Here is a 27,251-nt window from a genome sequence, read left to right on the forward strand (position 1 = left end):
TATCCCATGGAATGGTGAACAGAGTGGGTTCTGTGACTTGTGTGCAGCAGGATAAACCTTCCTGCAGGAGGTTAGAAGAGTGACCCAACAGCAAATCAGGACTATAGAAAGATGGCTTGCTAACAGGAACATTTGAGAAATTTGCCTCATGAATTTTGAATAGAACACAGGCAGACTGGGAGGAGTTGCATTCAAACAAAAACACAGCCATGAGTGGGGAGGTAATGTGGGTGCAAGGGAACCCTTCAGGTGAGCCCTGCAAAGTTGTCAAAAGGGCGCCAGTACACAGAAAAATGGGAAACCACTGTTCTACAGAGGCACAGACACAACGCCTACTACTGTGAACTGATTTCTAGAAACCTGAAGATTAAGATATGAACACAACCTCCCGAAGCATGAGGTAGAAAATGAGAATTGCCGCAAATGGGAGATGGTGTTAAGGGGATTCCTAGAAAAAAGAAACAACTTCTAAACAAGGAAGGTGGACTTGGGGATGAGTAGTATAAATTATGGAGGGTGAGTGACATTGGAGTTGCATCTGATTTGGTTTTGACCTGCAGAGATGGGAAAAGAAAATTCCTGGTGGAGGGCACAGCCAAAGGGAAGGGACAACATCTCTAAAGCAGGGAGTTGGAGAGCCGAATCAGGCAGTCACTTATTGAAGTAAAGAGGGCAGGAAGGGAAGGGGTGGAAAATAGAAATGAAAAGGAAGATTAAGATCATACTCAAAAGGCCCTTTTAAAATTCATAGTCAGGTAAATCTACAATGGAAATTGTTAACTCACAATTTGAACGTTTGGTCTATATTGACAGCCTTTAAAGGCGAGTGTCTTGGAACACCATTGTCCGTGTCATTTAACGTTAGAAGCAAGACGCTGGGTACATGTTCCACAGCCCTATCCAGGGATTAATTGCTAGCTCAGAGGCAGAGACACTAGTCCGGCTGCCCTGTAGCTATAAAGTCACAGGCAAGGTGCTGAGCAAGAACAAGCACTTCACACTCGATGCAGGTGTGCAGAGAATATTCAGAAGAAAGCATTAACAACCAATATTTCCTCATAATTAAAGGGAGGCAAAGGGTATATTACTAGTTTCAAGTTAAAATAATGGAGTGTAAAAATATTTCACCTTATTCATTTCATGCTATATGATTTTTCTGCCAATGTGAGCATTTGACTGGTACATCAACCTACTGACAAATATATTCTAACTTCAACAATCTGACCATTTAAAAAAAGAATGAGTGAGAATGAATTCATTCAGCTGATATAACTGGAATTCTAATTTCAGATCTTCTGGCTTCACTAAATATATCTCATAATATTTGCGGTTTAGTTTTTATATCTCCAGCAAAAGAGAGAGAGAGAGACAGAGAGAGAGAGAGAGAGAGAGAAAACTTGCCATGAGAAATTGATAAATTGCTATAAAGCAAAATTTAAATTTAGAAGGCTACACCACTCATAAATAACATTGTATAGTCATTTTGTGTTTCAGAACCCAGTATAGCCTTACTTTTTCAAGCATATAACTTAGCATTATTGATGAGCACTGGACGGCTTAGTTCATGTATAGAGAATGGAACACAATGAAGGAGGGGAATTTCTTTTTTGTTTACAGAAATGCATACAAAAATGGCTGGCCTGTCATATTATCTAAATCATTATTAATGTGTTACTGAAAATGGCCAAAAAAGTGACAGAAATTATTTCCTCAGAAGAGTCTTGTATTCATGGTCTAGAACACAATCCAGTTCAACCCTCATTTTCCTTATAAATTGTCTGGTCTCTCATTGCAGCAGGGATTGTCAGAGAGATGACAAGTGCCTCCCCCACAGAGGCCCCTGAGCCATGCCCAAGTCAGGGAGTAAGATGCTTACTCACCCTCTTCGAGGAGCCCTGGATTCCACTTTCAGCACAGCCACCCCTTTGCTCTGGCTCTAACCTCTCTTCACCTGGAAAAGGGGATAAGAATAACTTCAGCCCATCACACAGAAATGTAGTGAGGAGAAAACAAAACAATGCACACGGAAGTGCTCTGAAAAGCTGAAAAATCAAATACAAATGTAGATGTTAGTATCTTCATAAGGCCTTGAAAGTACTCAACATTTTGTTTCCAATTTCAAGCCTGGGAGAAAGATTTCTATTTCCTTGTGCATCTAATTTGAACAAAAGATACAAACATCTCACTTTGACTTTTCTCCTGCTTCAAGCATTTGGCTTGAAGAAGCGTTTTTGTCAGCAAGCTGCCAACTCATAGAGTTGAAAGGAAATCCAAACCTCATTCCAAGTCAGGGGTGTGGAGGTAGAGAGGATAGGAAACATTGCTGGAACTTTCCTGGTGCAAGAAGAAACTGTTCAGACTACAGAAGTAACTATAATCACACAACCTGTTACAGACCCTGCAGAGAACCAGATATGATTTAAAAATTGAACAACAGGAAGAGACGGCTTGACTCTTTCAAGCTAATCAAGGTGAGTATATCAACGTTGAGGTAGAAATTATGTAGGTTTTGCCCCCAAGCATGAGATGACGGTGAATTGTCTTCCCACCTTGGGAACCTGTTATCATGCAGTTTCCTCTGCCTGGAACACACCTTTCCTCTTCACCTTGTCTTTTCTTAAAGAGCCATTTTTTTTTAATTGATTTATTCTTGAGAGAGAGAGAGCAGGGGAGGGGCAGAGAGAGAGGGAGAGAAAGAATCCCAAGCAGGCTCTGCACTGTCAGCGCAGAGCCAGACCTGGGGCTTGAACCCACGAACTGTGGATCATGACCTGAGCTGAAATCAAGAGTGGGATGCTTGGGGCACCTGGGTGGCTCAGCTGGTTAAGTGTCTGACTCCGGCTCAGGTCATGATCTCCTGGTTCATGAGTTTGCGCCCCATGTCAGGCTCTATGCTGACAGCTCAGAGCCTGGAGCCTGTCTCTCTCTCTGCCCCTCTTCTGCTCATACTCCATTTCTCATTCTCTCTCTCTCTCTCTCTCTCTCTCAAAAATAAACAAAACATTCAAAAAAAAGAGTTGGATGCTTAACCAACTGAGGCACCCCCTCAAGGAGCTATTTCTTAGGGAAGACTCTCCTGCTGACACCTCCACCACCCCCCATTCCAGTTCATGTTTCCAGTGTAAAAAACGTGAGCAAGCTAAACTCCTTTATAATCACTGACCATTGTTGGAATTAGTGATTCATTAATTTAACTGATGAGTGTCTGTTGTTCTTTCTCCCCTCCCCAGTAAGCTCTGTGAGGACAGGGAAGAGTTTGACTTTATAGAATCCCCACAACAGAATACAGCATCTCCTAACTCAGAGAGGGCCCTCATTAAATATTTATTAAATAAGTAATCAAAGAAATACGATCTGAAAAGAACGTCAAAGCAGATTATTTCAGATCACAAATTATTTCTATATAAGCACATTGATGTAAATATATGCTGCATTACAATAAAATCCTTAATTAACTGTTGCTCAGGGAGAACATATTGCAAATGGAGGGAAACCATAAAATGAGAAGGTTAATAAATCAATTTTAATAACAAGTTAATAGTAAGGAAATATGTTGCACGCTCTGAATAAAGATTTCTTACGGATTGGATGGTTTCTAAGGTCCCAACTGCCCATGTTTAGACATTTTGAAGAAGGGACGTGAAAAGGGCAGAACAACTGCTTCCCAAGCTGGAAGGCACATCTCCTTGTCAGTGAACATCAGACAGAAACTCCCTTCTGGACCAGGTATCACGTGATAGAACAAAAAGTTACATGATGAGGCCACCCAATCTTTCTCAAGCTATCGGGACAGTTCCCAGAAGCGCAGGTAGGACAGCGGCCAGTTTTGTTGCATCCTGTTTACTTTCTTCTGTTTTAAAAAGTTGAAAAGTAGCGCTAATTTAAAAAAAAATTTTTTTTCAACGTTTATTTATTTTTGGGACAGAGAGAGACAGAGCATGAACGGGGGAGGGGCAGAGAGAGAGGGAGACACAGAATCGGAAACAGGCTCCAGGTTCTGAGCCATCAGCCCAGAGCCTGACGCGGGGCTCGAACTCACGGACCGCGAGATCGTGACCTGGCTGAAGTCGGACGCTTAACCGACTGCGCCACCCAGGCGCCCCGAATCAATATTTTTAAAGTCATTTCATATCACATTGTCACATTTGGCCGTAAGTCAGCACAGAGCCTGAGGTGGGGCTCTATCCCACAACCTTGGGATCATGACAAGCCGAAACCAAGAGTCGGACGCTTAACCGACTGCGCCACCCAGGCGCCCCAAGTAGCGCTAATTTGACATTCATTCATACGAGTGTAAATAAATGAGGAGGATAAAATTTTCGAACAATATTATTTAAGCACTACGGCAAGATAAAAGTTAGTGTTCTTAACTGCTATCAAGCTATACTCCGAGACCAGTCTTTTTTTGGATAAAAGTCAGTTCCCACCCCCCTTCCGTCTGTTTTTTTTCTCTTGCACACACTTATTTACACCCAATTCGGTGCCAATTTTCAACAAAATTAGGTTTCCTTTTAATTTTTACATTACGATCTTCCTTTATCTTTCAGGTATTCTATGGGACATAGAACTATATGCTATCTTCCTCACTAACTGGAATTTATAACTATCTGTGAGCCAAGTCTGCCCCCACTCATTTGTGTGTTAAACAAATATAAAGAATAAGGACGCTGAGTAATAAAGATCATGTCTCTTCTGGAGCTTTTAAAGCTATAGTGTTTCTTTTTGTTCCTTCGAAAGGTTGTACGCGATAAATTACATTACAAATAAAAATGAATCAAGTGAGACGGAGAGGTCAGAGAAGAAATACAGAGGCGCCAGTTTCTGTAGAGGGTCTTTAATGGATGGTATTTTGAGGCTATCAATTTGGAAAGAAAAAAAGTAAGTAAAAGTCCATTTCATACTCATTTTGCAGACCTCATCCTTTTCTTTGTTTTCATACAATTAACTCTGCCAGTGTTTTATTTTATACAAGATCTATGTTGATCTTCTACTCTGTCCTAATATTATGCAAACAAATTCTAACTCCTTAAAAGCAGACAGAAATTAAACCATTCAAATGCTGTTGTTTAGTAATTTCAAAATAACAATAAGTAAGGCATTTTCACCTATGTATCACGTCACGCCACTCCCCCTTAATTTTTGTCATTGTTCCTACTACTACTAGCAGAAATCCTAAAAGATCAGATAATAAAGACCCAAACAGGTCTTTACATTTTTTTCAATTTCGTAACTAAAGCCCATCTCAAACTATGAACTGCCTTCATTCTTGAACTTACTTTAAAATTGTCAATTTGTTTTTTCTCTGGGAAAGTAAGAATAAGTCATGACCAAAGGGGAAACTGCCACTTGTTGCCTTTTTTGGAGTCTCTCCTTCACTCCATTTAATGGCAAATGGGAGTGCAGACCTGGGTTTACTCAATGCCAGTGGAGGAATCCTTTTTTTTTCCCCCATAACAGCAAACATCTAGCATAGTTCCTTGAATATAGAAAATGTTCAATGTAAATCTGGCAAAAAACAAAAAAAAAAAAACAAAAAACAAAAAAACAGAGGAAGAGTGAATAAAAGAATAATGCAATTTTCATTGTTTAAAAATGAATCATTTCCACTCCTTTATCTGACTACGATTTGAAACCCCTTGATAATCAAGCTTTACCAAATAGTTTTAATGACTCGGTACAGAGAAATAGACCAGGGTACAGAGAAATGTGGCTTTAGGAGAGCTTAGAAAGAAGGACCTGTGCTCAACCAAGTGTCACATGAAACTTGGCAGTGGCATTTCCAAGCTTCTCCAGCAGAAAGGATTGTTTTAGAGTATAAGGCAAAGTAAGGTGTTCCCAGGAGCAGAAATATTTTAAATGTTTTCATTTAGGCAGGGCAAATGGCCTGTTTAAATCAAATGACCACCCCTAACCTTGGTTCATAAAGCTATTGGGGAGATACAGTGTGACTTACTCTGAGAAAAACCTGCTTTTATCTGGCCTACATCTGAATCCTGCTTGTCTCTATATTTTCCTTTGCTTTTACTTTTTTCTCTCATTGACTATGGAATTTCCTGTTTGATTTTTCTATAGGGGTCCTAGTGTTTAAGGGGTGAAGAAATGAATAAATTCTAACCCTAAAAAGATAACTGTTTCAATCTGCCTTAATAAAAGCACAAGTTCCTGGCTTCTCCACGGTGTCACTCTAAGACGCTTCTTGAGGCCACCACCCAGCAGATAAGTTGCTTACTGGTCAGGAACCGCGGTAACTCTCCTCCCTCCCATGCAATAAGGGTCATCCCCAGGGAGTAGTGACTTCAAGGACAGGTCTTTCGTCCCCTGTGCTAAGTGAGAGCACAGACGTCCTTTAAAGACAAACTTTGCAAACAAGAATAACCTTGAGAAAGACCCTTATACGCAGATCAATGCTCAGGAACGGTGCCAACCACTTACAACTCCCCTTTGACATTTCACAGATGTGTTTCACGCTAGGGAAGAGGCCTCCTTCTACACCGAAACCCAAATCCATGCTTTGTGTCTTGGGTGCAGTGGGGGACTTATCGGATGAGCCGCTGGGGAAATACATGCCCCCTATGCTCTCTTTGGTCAACTAGAGTCACCTTGGCAGAGGGTTCCCCTGCCTCCCAGGGGATACTTCTGTGGTGTCTTGACCTAAGCCTCTCCCGGGAATTCTTTCTGTTCGGGAGGTCTTGTGGAGTGCAGCTTCACAGTCCCACGGATCTGCCCAGAACCATCCGGCGGTCCCCAGCCCCCAAGCTCTGGGACGGCTTCGGGGCTGCGCTAGCCATTAATGGACATCATCCATTTTTAATCAGAAAGATCAGAAGAAAGATGGTAAGCGAATCCCAGTCGCAAGTCAATTTAAATAACATTCCTGGGGAAATCCAATCACTTAAAACTGAGACACCTACGCGAGCAAGAGCCCCCGCCCGACTAGCAAGGAAGAGCGCGACGGCTGAATTAATCAAGATCAAGGGGCTCCAGAGCTGAGCGCGGAGCGTTAACCCTTCCAGCCCCGGAGAGTGACAAGGGGGCTTGCAAAAGCGCGGACGGCCAGGGCGAAGATGCCCACGGCAGCCACGCACAGGCTGCCTCTGCCATCTTGGGCGGCTCCGAACGCCCAGAGCTCTACCCGGGAGGCTGGGCGCTCGCGGTTAAGGTCAGCAGCTCAGGAAGCCGCTCCGGCTGCGAGGAGAGGCCGCCTCCCGCAGCCTCTGCGCGCCTTGGGCTCCTCCTTCCGCCCAAGCGTGGCCAAGTGAGTACTGCTCCGGCCGCAGGTAGCCGAGGCGCGGGAGGCGGCGCGCTGGACCCAGAGGAGCGCCCGGGGAGGGGCCGACGGACACGCGGACAGACGGATTCCCCCAACCCCCGCCCGGGACATTAGCAACGGTCTGCGCGGGCCATGTGGGGGCCCGGGGTCACAGCCGAGGGCCTGTCGGTGGCGCCCGCACCGCCGCCGCTGCTGCCGCTGCTGCTACTGCTGACGCTGGCGCTCGTGGCGCCCTCGCGGGGCGGCGGGGGCTGCGCGGACCTGGCGTGTGGCGAGCGGGAGCGCTGCTGCGACGCGGCCAACGCCACAGCGGTGCGCTGCTGCAAGCTGCCGCTGCACGCCTTCCTCGACAACGTGGGCTGGTTCGTCCGCAAGCTCTCGGGGCTGCTTATCCTGCTAGTGCTCTTCGCCATCGGCTACTTCCTGCAGCGCATCATCTGCCCCAGCCCACGCAGGTACCCGCGCGGTCAGGCGCGGCCCGGGCAAGCACGACCCGGGCCGCCGGGGGGCGCGGGGCCGCATGGGGCCGCGGGGCCGCCCGACGACGACGACGACTCGCCCGCGCTAATGCGCGACGAGGCGGCCGCCGGCTCCCAGGACTCACTGCTGGACAGTGGAGGCGGGGGCCGGGGAGGCGGAGGGCGCTCGGCCCCCTCCTGCGCCTCCGAGCACGAGCTTCGCGTAGTCTCGCCGGTCTTCCTGCAGCTGCCCAGCTACGAGGAGGTCAAGTACCTGCCCACCTACGAGGAGTCCATGCGGCTGCAACAGCTCAGCCCCGGGGAGGTCGTGCTGCCCGTGTCGGTGCTTGGCCGCCCACGAGGCGGCGGCGCCGGGGAGTCAGACGGCGGGGAGGGCCGCTTCCCGCTCATCTGAGCGTCTACGGCCGCTCGAGGACCGCGCGGACAGAACGGGGCTAGGTGGGCTGCAGGTGGGACGCAACGGCCGAGGTGGTACCTGCCACCGCCAACTGCCTCAGACCCCGCCTGGTACCCGGGCCGAATCGCCCGTCGCTCGGCGACTGGGCTGGAGTCACTCCCGTTTCCCCCCCCCGCCCCCCGCCCCGTTCCTCCCCCCCCCCCCCCCCCCCCCCGAGATCTTAAGTTTCCCTACGTTTCATTCGGTTCAAGGAAACGTTAGGCGCGCGCGGCGGGGGCCACAGCAGCGGACAACCCAGGAGCGCAACTTTGAAGACCGTCCCTACCCTCAGCCTCTGCTCAGACTGTGTTCACTCGTAAGTGCCTGCTTTCCGAATCAAAGAGAACACGTGAGCCCTTTCGTGAGTCGGGAGAAAGGTAGCAACCTTTAGGGATGAAGGGAAAGGGACGCAGTTCCATACCTCTCCCTCTTGCCCAGACAGGTCACGGTCTCCGAAGATAAGCCAAGGGCTAGGAGCCGTGGGGGTGAGCCACCACTGGAGACTGCTGCGCGCGGTCGGGGAGATCAGCTCCTAGGTATGATTGAATCCCTCCCTTACGGAGAACACCCACCCTCCACCAAAAAAAAACTTGCTATCTTCCTGGCCAAGTATAGTCACAGCTGATGGCTCACAATTTGATGAGGAATACCCAGGATATCCAGTTAGGGGGTGTACCTATTGAAGATACAGCATTTAGGTATATTGAAGACCGTATTTGTAATAAGGTACAGTTGGGCTTTTGATTTTTCAATTACTGAGAAGATATTTATATTTATTTGTCTTTTATTTTTATATTTTTACCATGGATTGAACGTATCAGGAGTGTGTGCAGTTAATGACATGATAATCGTCTTTTCCTCTTTTTTAGGTCTTAATGGCCTAAATTGTCATTATTGTTTAATAAAATGTTGGACATTATTTCATTTACAATGGGGGAAAAAAGGAGGCATGGTCAAACGAGAAAACATATGTGACATAAAACACATGACGGATATCTTATTTTCACTATTTGAGATGAATATATTTTATTTTTAGTACTGTGTCATAACAACTTTTTGTAATAACTATAGATTGTGTAGTCTAGGTCTTAATTGTGTCATTCACCACATAGTTATATGTAGAAATGATTGATACACGTATGCCGTACCATGAAGCATGATGTCATGCACTTTTCCCTCTATTTTAAAATACATTCCACAACATGATACAAAACATAAGAACTTGTGACTTGTGACTTCTCTTCAAAGCCATATTGTGCAAGTAATGTACTACAGAAGGATTTAGTCAACCTATCCTAAGAAAAAAATAAATGTCATTGTATCAGTTCCACCATCCTATGAAATGTCCTTTAAGCAAATGGTAATTTAAAATAATATATTAAAATGCATATGTATAATGTACATATGTATATTGTCTATGTACAATATACACATTGTATACCATATAATTATTATACTTTATGATTGTCATGAAAAGTAGGAAACAAAAGGTTTCTCTGCTTGTGGAAAGATGAGTGTTATTAAGAAAGATTTTACACGGGAACCACACATATGTACCTAGAAACACTGATTTTATGATTGAAAACTTTGACAGTCCTGAAATTGTATTAGAAGAAACTGATGATTAATTTGAGAAATGATTTAATTGAGAAATTAATGTGAGAAAATGATTTAAACTTTTAAAGGCAAATAGAAAAAGTCTGGCAGTTCTAAGAAATCTTAAAATGTCTGAATTGTAATAGAACAGAATGGTTTACTCTAAAGTTCTAAAAGCTAATGACCCTGTCATTGAAATCATTTGAAGTATATTAAAGCATAGAAAAACATTAAAATCTTTCTGTCTGTAAATTGTATCAGATGTGTGACTATATGGTATGTATTAAAATATGAAATGTGTATCTTTGTTATTTATAAGCAGTCTTAAGCTGTGAGTTGGCAAAACAATGAGTTGAGACTACATGAATTGACAATGGCACAAGATTTAATGAAATCATAGCATATTGAATAATTGCGTATATTCACGTTAGTCAGACACTATAAATCTTAGTTTTATGTGTGGCTATCAATACTACCCACCATTCAAACAAACTGGAAAGTTGCCTTAATCTTTTAAATTATTTATCCTTTGAGGGTACACTGTTTTAGACACTTCTTCAAATTCACCATATCTGAAACATCAACATAAATATCCATATATATATCCATCCTGTATGTTGTTGCTATTACTAACATCTTGACCTTTGCAACAAAATCTTGTAAAAATATACTTATAATATGAGTCAAGTATATTTCCTTTGTATCAACTATGGAACAATTCCCTAAAATTCAGAATGTCTGTAACGTAACACTAATCATGAAGGAGATTACACTAAATTTTAAAATTACAACAAACTACGTTTGGTTTTTTTCCTAGTCATCACACAAGCTTTTATGCACATCCCTCATTTAATAAAAATGAGTTTGACTCTGTGTTTTTCTTGCACTTCTTTGATTTACCAAGCACAATTTTGTGGGAAAAAAATTCTTAAAAACTATTTTTATTAACGATGAATGAATGTGTTTCATGGTAACGCAAACACATATATAACATACCACGTTAATACAGAACCTGTGTATTCACATTGCTAAAATATCTGGATAGAAATATTTTTAAGGTACTACGGGCAGTATTTAGATGTTCAATTTTATAGATATTACCTGGAAATTATTTATTACATAGAACTAGTAGAGAATAGAAATGTAAAAAACATTAATGTAGAAAAGTTATTCTCTCACTTGAAAATAATTCATGATATGACGATTTTACTTATTTTCAATCTTTTATATATAGGTCAGAGCACAGGTATATATATATATATATATATATACACACACATATATATAAATATACACACACATATATGTATATATACGTATATATTTATGTATGTATAAAATCACCAGTTGCTTAAAGACATGACTATTTTCTGTTTATATTTTTATATATTATATAATTATACATGTGTATACACACACACACATATAAAATAATCTGCTTAAAAGCAATTTTGTTGTTGGTGTTCAATATCATAACAAAGGGGATAATGTCTTCTTGAGATAGAATGACAGTTTTAAGAGGCCATTAAATCAACCATGGAAAATGGCTTTGGCAATTATGCCAAAGGGCATGAGGTGTACTATATAAGGAAAACAAGATTCAATTGTAAAGGCTGAAGGGAATATTAAGGAAATAGCCTCGACAGTTTAAAAGACAATATGCTAAATACCTTAATGTACTTTATGTATACAGTTTCTCTCAAGTGGAATTAATAAAGGAAACAGTTCATAGCTGGAACTTATTATGTTATAAACATGATGGTGTTCAGATTTATACAATGTTCTGTACTGATTTCTGTAAAAATTTTATGAACATAATTAATTTGGATTTCCAGATTGAAAGAAACAATGATGAATCGTTTTATTTTGAGCAGCCCAGCGTTAACCATCTCTGCAAAACTGTAAGTTGCTGACAACGAATCAGTGATAGAATATTTGGCAAGTTTATATCTGACCTCAGTTTACAATTTACTTTTTCATTCTCCTTTCATCCATTGGTAAAAGATGAAAAGCTAAGGGAAGGTATTTTATCAACAAAGAATGAATCAACAAGCAGCTAACTGTAAGGAATTAAGATATCCTTTCCTCCATAAAGATGGAGGAAAATTTTTTAAAAATAATTAAGACATCCTTCCATCTTTATGAAGGAAAGGATGTCTTAATTCCTTTTTTAAAATTTTGCCTATAAAGTAATCAAATGTCAAATAAAACCAATACTTTGATTATATTTAAATACATATAGAACCTAATTTTATTTATTTTCTTTTACTTACAGAATTTGCTTTAAAAAAAAAAAAAGATTTTATTTTTAAGTAGTTCCTACACTTGATGTGAGGTTGAAACTCACAACCCTGAGATCAAGCGTCGCTTGCTCCACTGATTAAGCCAGTCAGGCCGCCCTCAGTTTAAATTTTATGACAAAAATTATACTATGACGGACATTTATGTTTGCCATCAACCTAAAGATTATCACTTTTTTTTCCTCTTCAACTTCTTAGCTAAGCACCTTCATTGTCTTGATTTCTCCTGGTTCTTATTTTCTTTCTTTGTATGTTGTTATTATCTTGCTTTGAATTCTCAGTAGATATTTTCACTGAAACACATCTTTTAGGACTCCAAGTTTCTCTTTTCCGTGATTTAGTATCATTCGGGTTATGGTTTGGCCTTTTGCACAGTTTCTTCTTTTGATAAATGTTATTTTTCTGAAGTGTTTTCTTTGTTTTTCTGTTTGCATCTGACTTCTCTTGGTTTCCAGTTTTGAGCCAGGTAGTTTTCCTTTTTATTCATGGAAGGACTGTAAACATATTTTTCGTTCTTATCCGTAGAGATTTTATCTTGTCACTGAGCAAATGATCGTATCTTTGCATCTCTCTAGAAAGAATTTTCATTTTTCTGGATCTCAAACGGTAATTCTTGATTTACCTTTTTATATTTTGGTTCCTCACTTGAAATTTTCTAGAGAGATTGTCAGCACTTTTCTCCCTGTCTTTCCCCTAAAAATGTGCCCTCTGCTATATTTATAAGGGCAGAGAATTAGACCCTTGAATCTTAGTAGTGACAGGGACCTTATTTTGGCTTCCAAACCTCAAGGACATTATTTGTCCATTGACTGCTATATCTTTATGCTTCTAGGTTTCCCTCACAGGCATCTTTGTGGTTTCCTCTGTGTCTGTCATTTTATCTGAGGAATAGTTAACTGTTTTCTTCTCATTCTTGCTCACAGACATTCTACTTGTTATACTAGATAAAAGATCATATCCTTCTATTCTTATAGAGAGGACCTTATTTGAGCCTTTAGACCTCAAGGATAGTTTGATTTACCATTGATTGTTGTATCTTTTACATTCTTACAGATTTCTGCATGAGCTCTGAACTTCTGTATGTAGTATCAGAGTTTTACTGAGTAGATTAGACAGTACCTCTAACTTTACATTTCTTTTATTCCTGCCTCTAGATGATCTTGAAGAATCCCTACTGTAGTGTTTAAGATTTTATCTAAAGAACTGTGAATAGTTTTATCTTCTGCCTCTTTGTTGGCTACGTTTGTTTCATCAGAGAAAGGATTAGAACTCTCCACGTTAACACCTGTTTTATTTTGGTTTGTGAGAATTTTTTTCTTATGTATTGACCAAAGATTTTACCAGATCAAAATTAATATTTATTATTTTCCTGGGTCCTAAAAGTATCTTCTCTTCATTTGTAGGTTTAGCTTTTTTCTTGCAAACTGTTCATTGGTTTGTCACATTTCTCCATGTGCATGACCCCTGTTGAGCTAGCCAAATGATCAGATTCCTATAGATTTGCACCAGTTTACTTCTTCCTCTGATGTTACAGTCTGTGTCTTTTTTCCATAGCTCCATCTTCTGAGTTTTTCTCTTGGAAGCTCTTCACAGTATTCTTTTAATTTTTCTTTATTTGAAGTATTTCTGTTGACATAAGCATCTGAGACTCTAGAGTTCTATATCTGTGTCTGGGATATAGGGACAATGCTGACTCAGCTTTGCTTGAAAATTAACCTCATATTTCTTTACATTCATCTCTGCACATTACCTGTTGGACTAGGCAAGTGTTTAGATTCTTGAAACTTTTATGTTTTTTAGGGTAAATCTTGTTCTTTGAGTAACTCCATCTTGCATGTTCTTAGGCCACACATCTTCAGTTTGAGAGGCATTAATTTTGGATTCATATTCACAAGGACTACAAGAGTTTTCTTGGCTGAGATCTGGTCCATCCTTACTTTTGTGCACCGAATCAAACATTTCTTCAAATCCACTATAGTCACCTTCCAAACATCATGTCTTTTGTTTGAAGTCTTCAAGTGCATTTCTCTTTTTTCTTGATGGTTTCGATACAGTACTATTGGCTCCAGGTTTTCTTTCGGTGTTGTTTTTTTTAATGTTGTGTGGCTTTCTACATTTTCTTTTGATTGAAAAATATGTACACCATCCCATGTATGTTCTAATATCTTTTCCTAATACTTGGTTTTCTTTTTTTTTTTTTAATGTTTATTTATTTTTGAGAGAGAAAGAGAGTATGAGCAGGGGAGGGGCAGAGAGAGAGAGGGAGACGCAGAATCTGAAGCAGGCTCCAGGCTCTGAGCTGTCAGCATGGAGCCCGATGCAGGGCTCAAACTCACGAACTGAGAGACCATGACCTGAGCCAAAATCGGATGCTCAACCAACTGAGCCACCCAGGTGCCCCTCTACTACTTGGTTTTCCTGAGTATTTTTAACATCTTTTATTATAGCTATTTTAGGTTTTTCTTATAATCTCTCTGATGTATCTGAATCCTTCCTAAGTAAGGTTATGAGGAAGCTTTTAAAATTTGGAGTTGCTGTATCGTAATGCCTGCTGACTCTTCTACTGGCTGCACCTTAGCAGTTTTCCTAAGGTTTTCTTTCATGCCTGTAGGATTTTCTGCCAACTCCCACTTCTGCTTTGGAGCTGTCCTGAGGTTCTTGACACCTGTCAAGTCTTCTCCTGGGTTCTTTTCTTTAGGAGTTTTGTCTGTTGGTGCCCATTGGGTCTTCTCTAGGTTCAATCTTTTCCACAGAAGTTTTCAGAAGTTTCTTGATTGTTGGTTCAGCTAATTCACATTCTCCCTGGGACAGCTGGTAGCTATCCCGAGCTTCTTGTTGATTGTCTTATATTCTAAGGGTCCACCATTTGTTGTGTGATTTTCATAAGGCCCTTGGTTCCTGTTGAGTCTTCCACTGGGTCCACTTTTCCTAGGTATTCCAGACAAACTCTTGATAGCTCTGAGTGAGGTTTTCACCTTTCCACATTTCCATCTGGGAGAGAAGGAGTTCTGGTTGCTTTTGCTCTCTGGTTGTATTGCTTGCTTTGGTGTTTTTATGAGCTCTTTGATGCCTTCAGATCTTGTATGGAGTCTGCCTTTTCCTCAGTTGTCCCCAGCGGTCTCCCAAGGGTTCTGAGATTTTCTAATGGTTATGATTTGTGCTTTGGGCTGTTCTAAGCTTTTTGTGGATGCCACAACCACTTGTTTATTCCTCTAGTCCTGTTGGTGTTTGTAGGAATTCTCTGATACCTGCCAGGTCTCCCAAGGTTCTGGTTTCACTTTAGGTGTTTTCAGTAGCCTCCTGACACCTGCTAGAATTTCTACTGGTTCTGGGTGCAGCTTTCAAATGTTCCTAAGCTTTCTGTGAACATAATCATCATTTATTTGTTCCACTGGGTCTTCTGGTATTTATAGGAGCTGATAGCTGCCAGGTCTTCTTCCTTGGGTTCTGGTTTTATTTTAGGTGACTTAAGCATTCCTGTGAGGATTTGTAGTTTTTGCTGGGTCTGGTTTGTGCTTTGGCATATTCCTAAGCTTTCTGTGAAATGTATCACCATTTAGTTGTTCCTGTTTATTTTGGTGTTTGAGGGAGCTCTCTGATACTGGCCAAGTCTTCCACATGTTCTGTCTTCTCCTCAGGTGTTTGAAACCACCTCCTGAGGAGTGTTAGAGTTTCTACAGTTTCTGGACTGTTTGGGGGTCCTCCTAAGCTTTTTGTGGACACCAAATTTCATTTCAATCTGTTTATAATTAATAATTTCATAAGTGAATTTCTGAAACTTATAGTATTGTGTGTGAGTTCTGGCAATTAACTTTGGTAAGTTAAATATCATTTCTAGCAACTCTACCTCAGATTTAAAATTTGGTAGGAATTTATATTGTAGCTATTTTTCCAAAGAGTGAAATGCAAACATGTGCACTATTTTAGACATAAGCTTGGCAGCTGCTGTGAGAAGTGGCACTATTCCCTTGCTACCATAATAATGATAACAATGATAACTATAATTCATTGGATGTTTACATGTGGCAGGCACTGTTCAAGGCATCTTTCATATATTATCTCATTTAAAATTCATAACAGGAGGAGCTAAGGACTAACCCCATTTTATAGATGAGAAAAAGGCAGCCAGAGACGCTGAGTAGTGTGTCCAAAGTCACAGGGGTGATAAGTAGAAGATCCAGGAGGCAGATCCAGCCTCTCTGACTCCAGAGTTAGTACTCTTAACCACTAAATTTTCAACATGCAATTAATTTAACCTCGTAGAATATTTTATTATTAGAGCTGTGGCTATAGCTGCAAAGCATCACATTAGAATCGTCTTTATTTTTTCACAAGCAAAATATGGTAGCTATTATTTGTTATTTGCTGCTCAAAGGAACTATTATTAGGGGTGCCTGGCTCAGTCAGTTGAGCATCTGACTCTTGATTTGGGCTCATATCATGATCCCCTGGTTCTATGAGTTCAAGCCCCACATTGAACTAATTCTGTGCTGTTAGCACAGAGCCTGCTTGGGATTCTCTCTCTCCCTCTCCCTCTGCCCCTCCCACTGCTCGCATGCTAGCTTTCTCTCTCTCTCTCTCTCTCTCTCTCTCTCTCTCTCTCTCTCTCTCTCTCTCCCCCCCCATAAAATAAAATTTTAATTTAAAAAGGTCAAAATTAAAGGAACTATTATTAAAAATATAATGGAATCTAGGCCAGAAATCTTTAATGACTCATAAAATTGTTTGTGGAAACGCATAAATGTTTTATGGATAAAACCTGAAATGGTCAAGAAAAACAACTCATATTGTTTTTTTGTGTTTCGTTCAGCCAGTTCCTTCAACACCCAAGTGTGCCTCCTTCCTGGTCTGACTTCATTAATTTTAAAAATTGAAAAACATTTCTTTAAAATAGCTGGCAAATCTTGTCCAGTATCTTAAAAAAATAATAAAAATAAAGAAAAAAAACAAAGGTTTTTGTATGCTCAGCATAAAAATGAGAAACATCGAGTCTAACATTATAACTAAATCCTCAATGCCAGCTAATATGGAAACAAGGACAAAATAGCTTCCTAAATTAAGATTGTATTTATATGCTTGTGGTGGAATATGGTTGGTAGAACCTCCTACAGAATAACATAATGATTTAGAGTTGACTGCCCATGTGAATCTCCAGACTCTAGATTTACTAGTTATGTGAGCATAAGCAAGTTGCATGACTTCCTAAGGCTGTTTTCTCTTCCGTAAAGTGGGGAGACTACCCACCTCAGATGGTTGTAATATTAAAGTATGTATAGGAAGCACTTAACATTCATGGGGCCTGAGACATAAAAATGTATTTCAAGTGCCAGTGTATACACACTGGTTGACACTGGGTTCTTGGTATGAAATTCAGATAAAGTTGTGGAAATTCAAAAACTTTCCCAGTTAATCATGGGCATTGATGATTTGTGGATTAAGAGTAGAAACACTTTGATGAAAAACAAAAATTAACTGCACTTAAAAAAGTTGTCAGCTCTTTTTAATGACTGGTTTTGGCTGAGGTGATAGGCTGTGGGTGAAAGATTATGTAGGAAAAGAGAAATGGGATTTGGACAGACAAGGAAGAGTTGGAGTGGCAGACTAAATAAAATGGGAAGGGTTGAGAGTGTGGATACCTTCATGTCAAGGAGCAAATGTAGTGGGAGAAAGGTAAGAAGTGCTAGAGGTAGGCCAGTGGAGTAGGAGACTGGGATACTGGATCTTGAGACTTCATATATAGAGAAGCTGTGGGTGAGGACAAAGTTGAAGAAGTGGTCTTGGAAGTGGGTCCTAGAGAGTGGACACAAGGCCTGTAGAAATAGAAGAGGGTTCAGGTTTCTGGGGGAGTATAAGGACAAGTAGAGGAGAGCAAGTCAGTGATGGCAAATGCATGGCCCAATGAACATTGAAACCCACCTCAGGTATGATAGAACTGAGTCTGACATAAAAGTGTTTAGACATTTCTAATTTTTAACCTGAAGAAGAGAAAGCCAAGGGAATAAAACTGTCATGAAATATTTAAAAGGCAAACTTATAGAAGTGAAATTAATCTTTTTTTTTTTAAACAGGTCTCCAGAAGGTGGAATGTAAAGGTAAAAAAAAAAAAAAAATCAAACTACAAATACATCAATTTTCCCATCTGCCCATCCACTCATCCATACACTATTCGTTCAGCCACCCAACCATTCTGTAACTTACACTGAAACTGATTTGAGGTCGTTTGCAAAAAGGACACACAAAACAAGATCCTCAAAAAGTAATTAAAGGAACCAAGGCAAAAGGGAAAAGCAAAGCTGCAAAAATAAGGTCATACCTTGGTTCTGAGTTTTATAGCAGGAAATAAAAAGTTCAATTAAAGGATTCAGTGTTTGTAAGTACAAACCAGAGGTGCTTGAGAGAAGCATAAATCTTCCTGGTACTGAAATCTGGAAGAAGTTTCTCCTGTAAGTTCTCATAAAGAGGACACTGTAGGGACACCTGGCTGGCTCAGTTGGTAGAGCATGCAACTCTTTTTTTTTTTTTTTTAAGTTTATTTATTTATTTTGAATGGGGTGGAAGGGGCAGAGAGAGAGGGAGACAGAATCCCAAGCAGGCTCTGCACTGTCAATACAGAGCCCACTGCAGGGCTTGATCCCACAAAATGTGAGATCATGACCTAAGCCAAGATCAGGAGTCAGAGGCTCAATTGATTGAGCCTCCTAGGTGCCCCAGAACATGTGACTCTGGATCTTGGGGTCATAAATTCATGTTGGGCGTAGAACTTACTAAAAAAAAAAAAAAGGTGGGGGGCACCTGGGTGGCTCAGTTGGTTAAACAGTTGAGTCTTGATTTCAGCCCAGGTTATGATCCCAAGGTTTGTGGGTTCAAGCCCTGCATTGGGCTCTGCGTTGATAGTACAGAGCCTGCTTGGGATTCTCTCTCTGTCACTCTCTCTGCCTCTCCCTCATTCACATGTGTTCTTTCTCAAAATAAATAACTTTAAAAAACACTGTAATGTCAAGAATGACATATTCAACCATTTTTACACTAAGTATGTTACATAGGACTTTTAAACATGAGATCCTCAGTATAGGCATAATATTGTAGATCAGTACAATTTTGCAAGGAACTTAAATAATGTAGTTCAGTAACTCTTAATTCCTAATGACCTGGTCCAATCCCAAAACAGGTTATAGTCTAAGGAATAGATAGCCATATAACTTCCAAATATTTCTTCCAAATATTTCCCCCAAGTGTTTTAAAAGTCATTTTTGTTGTTTTTTAACATTACAAAAATGGTATTTAAATACACACATTGACCCTAAAGACTCTACCAAAAAAAAACCTGTTAGAACTAATAAATAAAGTCAGTAAAGTTGCAGGACACAAAAAATTGTACACCCTTAAAATGAACTATCAGAGAAATTAAGAAAACTATCTCACAATTGCATCAAAAAGAAAAATCTACCTAGGAATAAATTTAACCAAAGAAGTGGAAGATCTGTACACTGAAAACTATAAGACACTGATGAAAGAAATTGAAAAAGACACAAATAAATGAAATGATATTCTGCTCATCAATTGGAAGAATTGATATTGTTAAAATGGTCATATTACCTAAAGTGGTGATTCAGTGCAATCCCTACAAAATTCCAATGTCATTTTTCACAGAAATAGAGCAGTCCCAAAATTTGTATGGAAACACAAAAGTCTTAAATAGCAAAAGCAATCTTGAGAAAGAAGAACAAAGCTGGAGGTATCACACTTCCTGATTTAAAACCATATTATGGGGCGCCTGGGTGGCTCAGTCGGTTAAGCAGCCGACTTTGGCTCAGGTCATGATCTCGCCGTCCGTGAGTTTGAGCCCCAGGTCGGGCTATGTGCTGACAGCTCAGAGCCTGGAGCCTGTTTCGGATTCTGTGTCTCCCTCTCTCTGACCCTCCCCCGTTCATGCTCTGTCTCTGTCTCAAAAATAAATAAACGTTAAAAAAATAAAACCATATTACACAACTATAGTAATCAAAGCAGCATGGTATTGACATAAAAACAGACAATAGATCAATGCAACAGAATAGAGATCCCAGAAGAAAAACCACATATATATGTCAATTAATTTATGACAAAGGAACCAAAAGTGTACAATGGAGAAAGGACAGTTTCTTCAATAAAAGGTGTTGGGAAAACAGGACACATGTCACATGCAGAAGAATGTAAGTGAACCTCTGTCTTATACCATACACAAATACAACTCAAATGGGTTAAAGACTTGAACATAAGAGCTGACACCATAAAACCCTTGGAAGAAAACATAGGGATGAAGCACCTAGACATAGGTTTAGGCAATGATTTTTTGGATTTGACACCAAAAGCAAAGTCAACAAAAGCAAAAATCAACAAGTGGGACTACATCAAATTAAAAAGCTGCTTTCTGTACAGCAAAGAAAATAAACAAAATGAAAAGGCAACCTACAGAATGGGGAAAAAATGGCAAATCATGTATTTGCTAAAGAGTTTAATATCCAAAACATAAAAAGAATTCATACTACTCCGTAGGGGAAAAAAAAAAAAAAATCCTATTTTAAAAATGGGCAGAGGGGGGCGCCTGGGTGGCTCAGTTGGTTAAGTGTCCAACTTCGGCTTGGGTCCCGATCTTGCAGTTTGTGAGTTTGAGCCCCGCGTCAGGCTCTGTGCTGACAGCTCAGAGCCTGGAGCCTGCTTCTGATTCTGTGTCTCCCTCTCTCTCTGCCCCTCCCCTGTTCACGCTCTCTCAATAATAAATAAACGTTAAAAAAAATAAAAAATAAAAATAAAAATGGGCATAGGATCTGAAAAGACATTTTTCCAAAGAAGACATGAGTACAACAGGTACATGAAAAGGTGCTCAAGATCACTACTCATCAGGGAAATGCAAATCAAAATCACAATGAGATATCACCTCACAACTGTTAGAATAGGTATTCTTGTCTAGAATGACAAAAAATAACAAGTGTTGGTGAGAATGTGGAGAAAAGGGAACACTTGTGCACTGATGGGAATGTAAATTGGTGCAGCCACTGTGGAAAACAGTATGGAGGAGCCTCAAAAAATTAAAACTAGAAATACCACATGATCAAACAATCCCACTTCAGGATATTTAACCAAAGGAAATAAAATCACTATCTTGAAAAGATATCTATACTTCCATGTTCACTGTAGCATTATGTACAATGGCCAAGCCATGGAAACAACAGATGAATGGATAAGGAAATTGGATATACATAATGGAATATTATTCAGCCATAAGAAAGAAGGAAATCCTGCCATTTGTGATAATATGGATGGACCTTAGGGCATTGTGCTAAGTGAAACAGATGAGACAAAGATGAATACTATATGACCTGACTTACATGCAAACCTAAAAAAGACAAACTCATAAATACAGAGAAAAAATGGGTGGTGGGCAGAGTTAGGGAGGGGAGATAAAATGGGTGAAGGTGGTCAAAGGATACAAACTTCCAGTTATAAGATAAGTAAGTCCTGGGGATCTACCCTACAGCATGGTGACTATAGTTTATAATACTGCATGGTATATTTGAAAGTTGCTAAGAGAGCAGATCTTAAAAATTCTTATCACAAGGAAAAAAATTTTGTAACTGTGTGTGGTGATGGATGTTAACTATACTTACTGTGATCATTTTGCAATATATACAAATATCATATCATTATGTTTTCCACCTAAAACTAATATGTTATATGTCAATTATATCTCAGTTAAGAGAAAACTCACTTCCCAAGCAGTGGACCAGGTTGTTGAGGATCATGATCCCAGATCCACTGCTTGTTAGGGCTGTGGTTTCAGTTGAATTGTTTAACTTCGTTGTGCCTCAGTTTCTTCTTAGGAAGCTAGAAGTAGTGCATCAGAGGGTAAAACTCTTAGAGCCTTGCACCCAGTAAAATCTATATGTGAGGTGGCTGGTATTGTCACTGCAAATGGATTTAAAAGAGGAAGGGTCAAGGCTGACTTAGGCCATGGAGGAGTTTTCTTCATTGAGCTCTGAAGAGCTCTGAATTCCAGAATGTGTCAAAAGCCAACCTTTAGTACTTACCAAAAGCCTTAAAATATACATAGACTTGATTGAGCAGTTCCCCCATGAAGAATATATCCCATGGAGATAATCAAGGGCCTATGCAAAAATTTGATTACAAGAGATACTCATTTGAAACACTGCTCTAATGGTGAAGTATTGAAATATTGAAAACTCCCTAATTATCCAATAGTAGGACACAGATTAAATAAATTCTGCTCCATCACACAAAGAGTCATGCTTAGCTTTTAAAATAATGTGTAAAGACATCTATTAATATGGGAGAACGTCCATGATATGTCATTAAATGAAAGGAACCAGTAATAAAATCATATAACAAATAAACACAGAGACGAGAAAATTTCTGTTTTTAAACCCATATTTCATGCCACTACACTGAGATATTCCAACAAATGTATAGAATTTTCCAGCCCTTTTATGTTTAAAATTTCAATTACTCAGATACTAACAAGTATATCTTCCTTTAAAAAAAGAAAACATTATGAATAATACTTTTAGGGAGGGGCAAAGATGGTGGAGCAGAATAGAAGTTCTCTACTTCTCTCCTCCCTGAAATGCAACTAGATCAGCAACAAACGATTTTGCACACCTAGAAAATTGATCTGAGGATTAACACAACAATCTGCATAACTTGAGCCACAGAACTCGGCAGGTATGCAGTGTGGAGAGGTGAACTAGGGGAGAGAGAAGCCCTGGAGGGTAGGGAGCTGTTTTTGTTTGCAGAGAGAGGACAGAGACCTTGGAGAGAGTACAGGAAAGCACTCCCCCTGAAAGCAGCTGGAGAGAAAGAGAGAGTGGAAACACCCACATGGGCTGAATAAGAAAGGGAGAAAAGAGAAAGGAGAGGGTTTCAATACCATTAGGACTCTATAAATAGGAGACACAGAGTTCGAAATCCCACAGTTCAATACCTGGTGGTGCTCTGGTGGGAAGCAGACAGCGAAGTCCGAAGTCCGAGGGGTCCTGGGCCACACAGGGAGAGGTGGTTTCCCTGCAGGGAGGATATTTGATAGAGAGGGTGCAGCCTCCCCACAGGAAAAGGTCCCGGCAGACCCCAGAGAATAGTCCTGGTGTTGGAACAAGGACTCTGGAGTGAGGTGAAGCCTGGCGCCAGTCTTGTGTTGTGATTTGCCATAATCTCTAAACCTCTGCTGCTGCGCAATTGCGTGAACTTTTTCTGGGGTGGGCTGGCACCAAGACGCAATCTCTGGGCCTCTGCAGCAGCGTGATCACTCGAGTGTTCCTGGGGGTAAACCGGCACCCGGCCATTGCTCGGTGAGACCCTCCCCTAGAGGATCGGAGTGGGCCAAAGCTGCAGGGCCTTCAGAAGTGAGGGGTTAGGAAACAGCCCCGTTGGATAAAATTTGGGAGAGAGGTGCTGCCTGGCAGGCTGACGGCTTGGACGTGGACATGGACAGTGTAGAAGCAGGAGTGGACGGAAGCCAGAGACAAAGGAGGAGTGTCTGGTGGCTAGTCGCTGAGAGCACAGATTCTGATGCTAGTGACTGGGAAGCTGGGTGACTCCATTTTCTCTTCTCCCATGCCTGCACATACATGCACACAAGCACCACACCAATCTACCACCATAAGCTAAGAAACGCCACCTAGTGGAGAATGGAGCCGTTACATTGAGCCCCGTCCAACTGCGGCAACCAAGCCCTACAGGACAACCAATAGTCTCTCCACCTGCTTAGTGTACAGACTATAAAGTGCTTCATAGTTTGACTTCTAGGGGAAACTGGATGTAATTTCATTCAGATTTCATCCTGTTCACTGGTCCAACTATTCATTTTTTTCTTTTGCTTTTCTTTTCTTATTCTTGGATACAGATAGTGAAAAATTTTATTTTTATTTTCTGTTTTTATTAAAAAATTTTAACTATATTCTTTATTTCTTTTTGTAAATTTTCATTCTATTTTACCTTATTTCATTTTATTCTATTTTATTGTATACTTTTTTTTAAAGTTTTCTTCCTTTTTTTTCTTTCCTTTTCTCTCTATTCTATCAAGCTTCTTTCAGCAACCAGATCAAAACACACCTAGGATATAGCTTCCTTTATTTTATTTTTTGTGTTGTTTTTAATTTTTTAATTTTTAATGTTTATTTTAGTAATTCTTTTGCTTCTTCCAAAATGATGAAAAGAAGGAATTCATCCCAAAAGAAAGAACAGGAAGAAATGACAGCCAAGGACTTAATAAACACAGATATAAGCAAGATGTCTGAACTAGAATTTAAAATCACTTTAATAAGAATACTAGCTGGGGTTGACAAAAGCATAGACTCCCTTTCTGCAGATATAAAAGAAGTAAAATCAAGTCAGGACGAAATTAGAAATGCTATAACTGAGATGCAACCTCAAATGGATGCCACAGAGGCAAGGATGGATGTAGCAGAGCAGTGAATCAGCAATATAGAAGACAAAATTATGGAGAATAATGAAGCAGAAAAAAGAGGGAAACTAAGGCGAAAGAGCAGGATATAAGAATTAGAGAACTCAGTGACTCATTAAAAGGAATAACAGCTGAATCATAGGAATCCCAGAAGATGAAGAGAGAGAAAAAGGGGTAGAAGGTTTATGTGAACAAATCATAGCAGAAAACTTTCCTAAACTGGGGAAAGACACAGACATCAAAATCCAAGAAGCACAGGGAACTCCCATTAGATTCAACAAAAATAGACCATCAACAAGGCATATCATAGTCAAATTCACAAAATACACAGACAAGGATAGAATTATGAAAGCAGCAAGGGAAAAAAAAAAGTACTTAAACTATAAGGGAAGACAGATCAGGCTCACAGCAGACCTATCCACAGAAACTTGGCAGGCCAGAAAGGAGTGGCAGGATACACTGAATGTGCTGAAACAGAAAAATACGCAGCCAAGAATTCTTTATCCAGCAAGGCTATCATTCAAAATAGAAGGAGCGATAAAGAGTTTCCCAGACAAGCAAGAACTAAAGGAGTTCGTGACCACTAAGCCAGCCCTGCAAGAAATTTTAAGGGGGACTCTCTAAGGGGAGAAAAGATGAAGCAAAACAAAAAAGAACAAAAGCAGCAAACACTAGAAAGGACCAGAGAACATCACCAGGAACTCCAACACTACAGGTAACACAATGGTAATAAATTCATATCTTTCAGTACTCATTCTACATGTCAACGGACTAAATGCCCCAATCAAAAGACATAGGGTAACAGAATGGATAAGAAAACAAGATCCATCTATATTCTGTTTACAAGAGACCCATTTTAGACCTAAAGGCACCATCAGATTGAAAGCAGATGAAGAACCATCTATCATACTAATGGTCACCAAAAGAAAGCTGGAGTAGCCATACTTATATCAGACAATCTAGATTTTAAAATAAAAACTATAATAAGAGATGAAGAAGGGCATTATATCATAATCAAGGGGTCTATCCACCAAGAAGATCTAACAATTATAAACATTTGTGCCCCCAACCCACATGGAAGCACCTAAATATATAAATCAATTAATCACAAACATAAAGAAACTCATTGACAATAATATCATAATAGTAGGGGACTTCAACACCCCACTTACAGCATGGACAATAGATCATCTAAGCAGAAAATCAACAAGGAAACAATGGCTTTGAATGACACACTGGACCAGATGGACTTAACAAATATTCAGAACATTTCATCCTAAAGCAGGAGAATACACATTCTTCTCGAGTGCACATGGAACATTCTCTAGAGTAGTCACATACTGGGACACAAATCAGCTCTCAACAAGTACAAACAGCTTGAGATCATACCATGCATATTTTCAGACCACAACACTATGAAACTCAAAATCAACCACAAGAAAAAATTTGGAAAGACAACAAATACTTGGAGATTAAAGAACATCCTACTAACCAAGAATGAATGGGTTAATAACCAAGAAGTTTAAGAACAAATTAAAAAGTACATAGAAGCCAATGAAACACCACAGCCCCAAAATTCTGGGGTGCAGCAAAAGCGGTCATAAAAGGGAAGTATATAGCAACGTAGGCTTTCCTAAAAAGAACGAAAGGTCTCAGATACACAACCTAACCTTACACCTTAAAAGCTGGTAAAAGAACAGCAAATAAAACCCAAAACCAGCAGAAGAAGGAAAATAATAAAGATTACAACAGAAATCAATGCTATTGAAACCAAAAAATAAACAAACAAACAAAACAAAAACAGAAAACAGTAGAACAGATAAATGAAACCAGGGGCTGGTTCTTTGAAAGAATTAACAAAATTGATAAACTCCTAGCCAGATTGATCAAAAAGAAAAAGGAAAGGACCCAAATCAATAAAATCACAAATGAAAGAGGAGAGATCACAAGCAACACTGCAGAAACACAATAAGAAGAGAGTATTATGAACAGTTATATGCCAACAAATTGGGCAATCTGGAAGAAATGGATAAATTCCTAGAAACATATAAACTACCAAAACTGAAACAGGAGGAAATAGAAAATTTGAACAGAATCATAACCAGTAAAGAAATTGAATTGGTAATCAAAAATCTCCCCAAAAAACAAGAGTCCAGAGCTGGATGGCTTTCCAGGGGACTTCTACCAAACATTTAAAGAAGAATTAACACCTATTCTTTTGAAGCTGTTTCAAAAAATATAAATGGAAGGAAAACTTCCAAACTCATTCTATGAGGCCAGCATTACCTTGATTCCAAAACCATACAAAGACTCCACAAAAAAGAACTACAGACCAATTTCCCTAATGAACATGGATGCAAAAAGTTCTCAACAAGATACTAGCCAACAGGATCCAACAATATATTAAAAGAATTATGCACCACGACCAAGTGGGATTTATTCTTGGGATGCAGGGCTGGTTCAATATCCACAAATCAATCAATGTGATACATCACATTAATCAAAGAAAGGATAAGAACCACATGATTCTCTCAGATGCAGAGAAAGCATTTGACACAATACAGCATCCTTTCTTGATAAAAACCCTCAAGAAAGTAGGGATAGAAGGATCATACCTCAAGATCCTAAAACCCATATATGAAAGACCCACTGCTAATATCCTCAATGGGGAAAAATTGAGAGCTTCCCCCCTAAGGTCAGGAACATGACAGGGATG

At 39.9% G+C, this 27,251-nt stretch overlaps 1 protein-coding gene and 1 long non-coding RNA gene across 14 annotated transcripts in view; one reads left to right on the top strand and one right to left on the bottom strand.

Moving 5' to 3' along the window:
- LOC147577261 (uncharacterized) overlaps positions 1 to 8,108 on the bottom strand; it is a 108,548-nt gene extending 100,440 nt beyond the window's left edge. The window contains exons 1-2 of the long non-coding RNA XR_015240097.1: positions 8,003 to 8,108; positions 1,881 to 1,951 (exon numbers count right to left, since the gene is read on the bottom strand). This is a non-coding gene — a long non-coding RNA (uncharacterized LOC147577261). The remainder of the gene's footprint in view (positions 1 to 1,880; positions 1,952 to 8,002) is intronic.
- The window catches only part of CC2H3orf80 (chromosome C2 C3orf80 homolog), a 69,747-nt gene continuing 48,943 nt past the window's right edge, over positions 6,448 to 27,251 (top strand). For 7 of the 13 annotated variants that reach the window (XM_086674626.1, XM_086674625.1, XM_086674624.1 and 4 more), the window contains exons 1-2: positions 6,450 to 8,501; positions 11,617 to 11,682. In XM_086674626.1, the coding sequence (XP_086530752.1) occupies positions 7,403 to 8,143 (741 nt within the window). In that variant the 5' untranslated portion in view covers positions 6,450 to 7,402 and the 3' untranslated portion in view covers positions 8,144 to 8,501; positions 11,617 to 11,682. Of the gene's footprint in view, positions 8,502 to 8,627; positions 10,655 to 11,616; positions 11,683 to 27,251 lie in introns of those variants that run through there. The other 6 variants (XM_086674623.1, XM_086674631.1, XM_086674632.1 and 3 more) reach the window with 4 other exon arrangements.

Source organism: Puma concolor, chromosome C2 (genome assembly GCF_028749965.1).
Source record: "Puma concolor isolate L17-30 chromosome C2, mPumCon1.1.hap2, whole genome shotgun sequence".
Taxonomy (NCBI): Eukaryota; Metazoa; Chordata; class Mammalia; order Carnivora; family Felidae; genus Puma; species Puma concolor.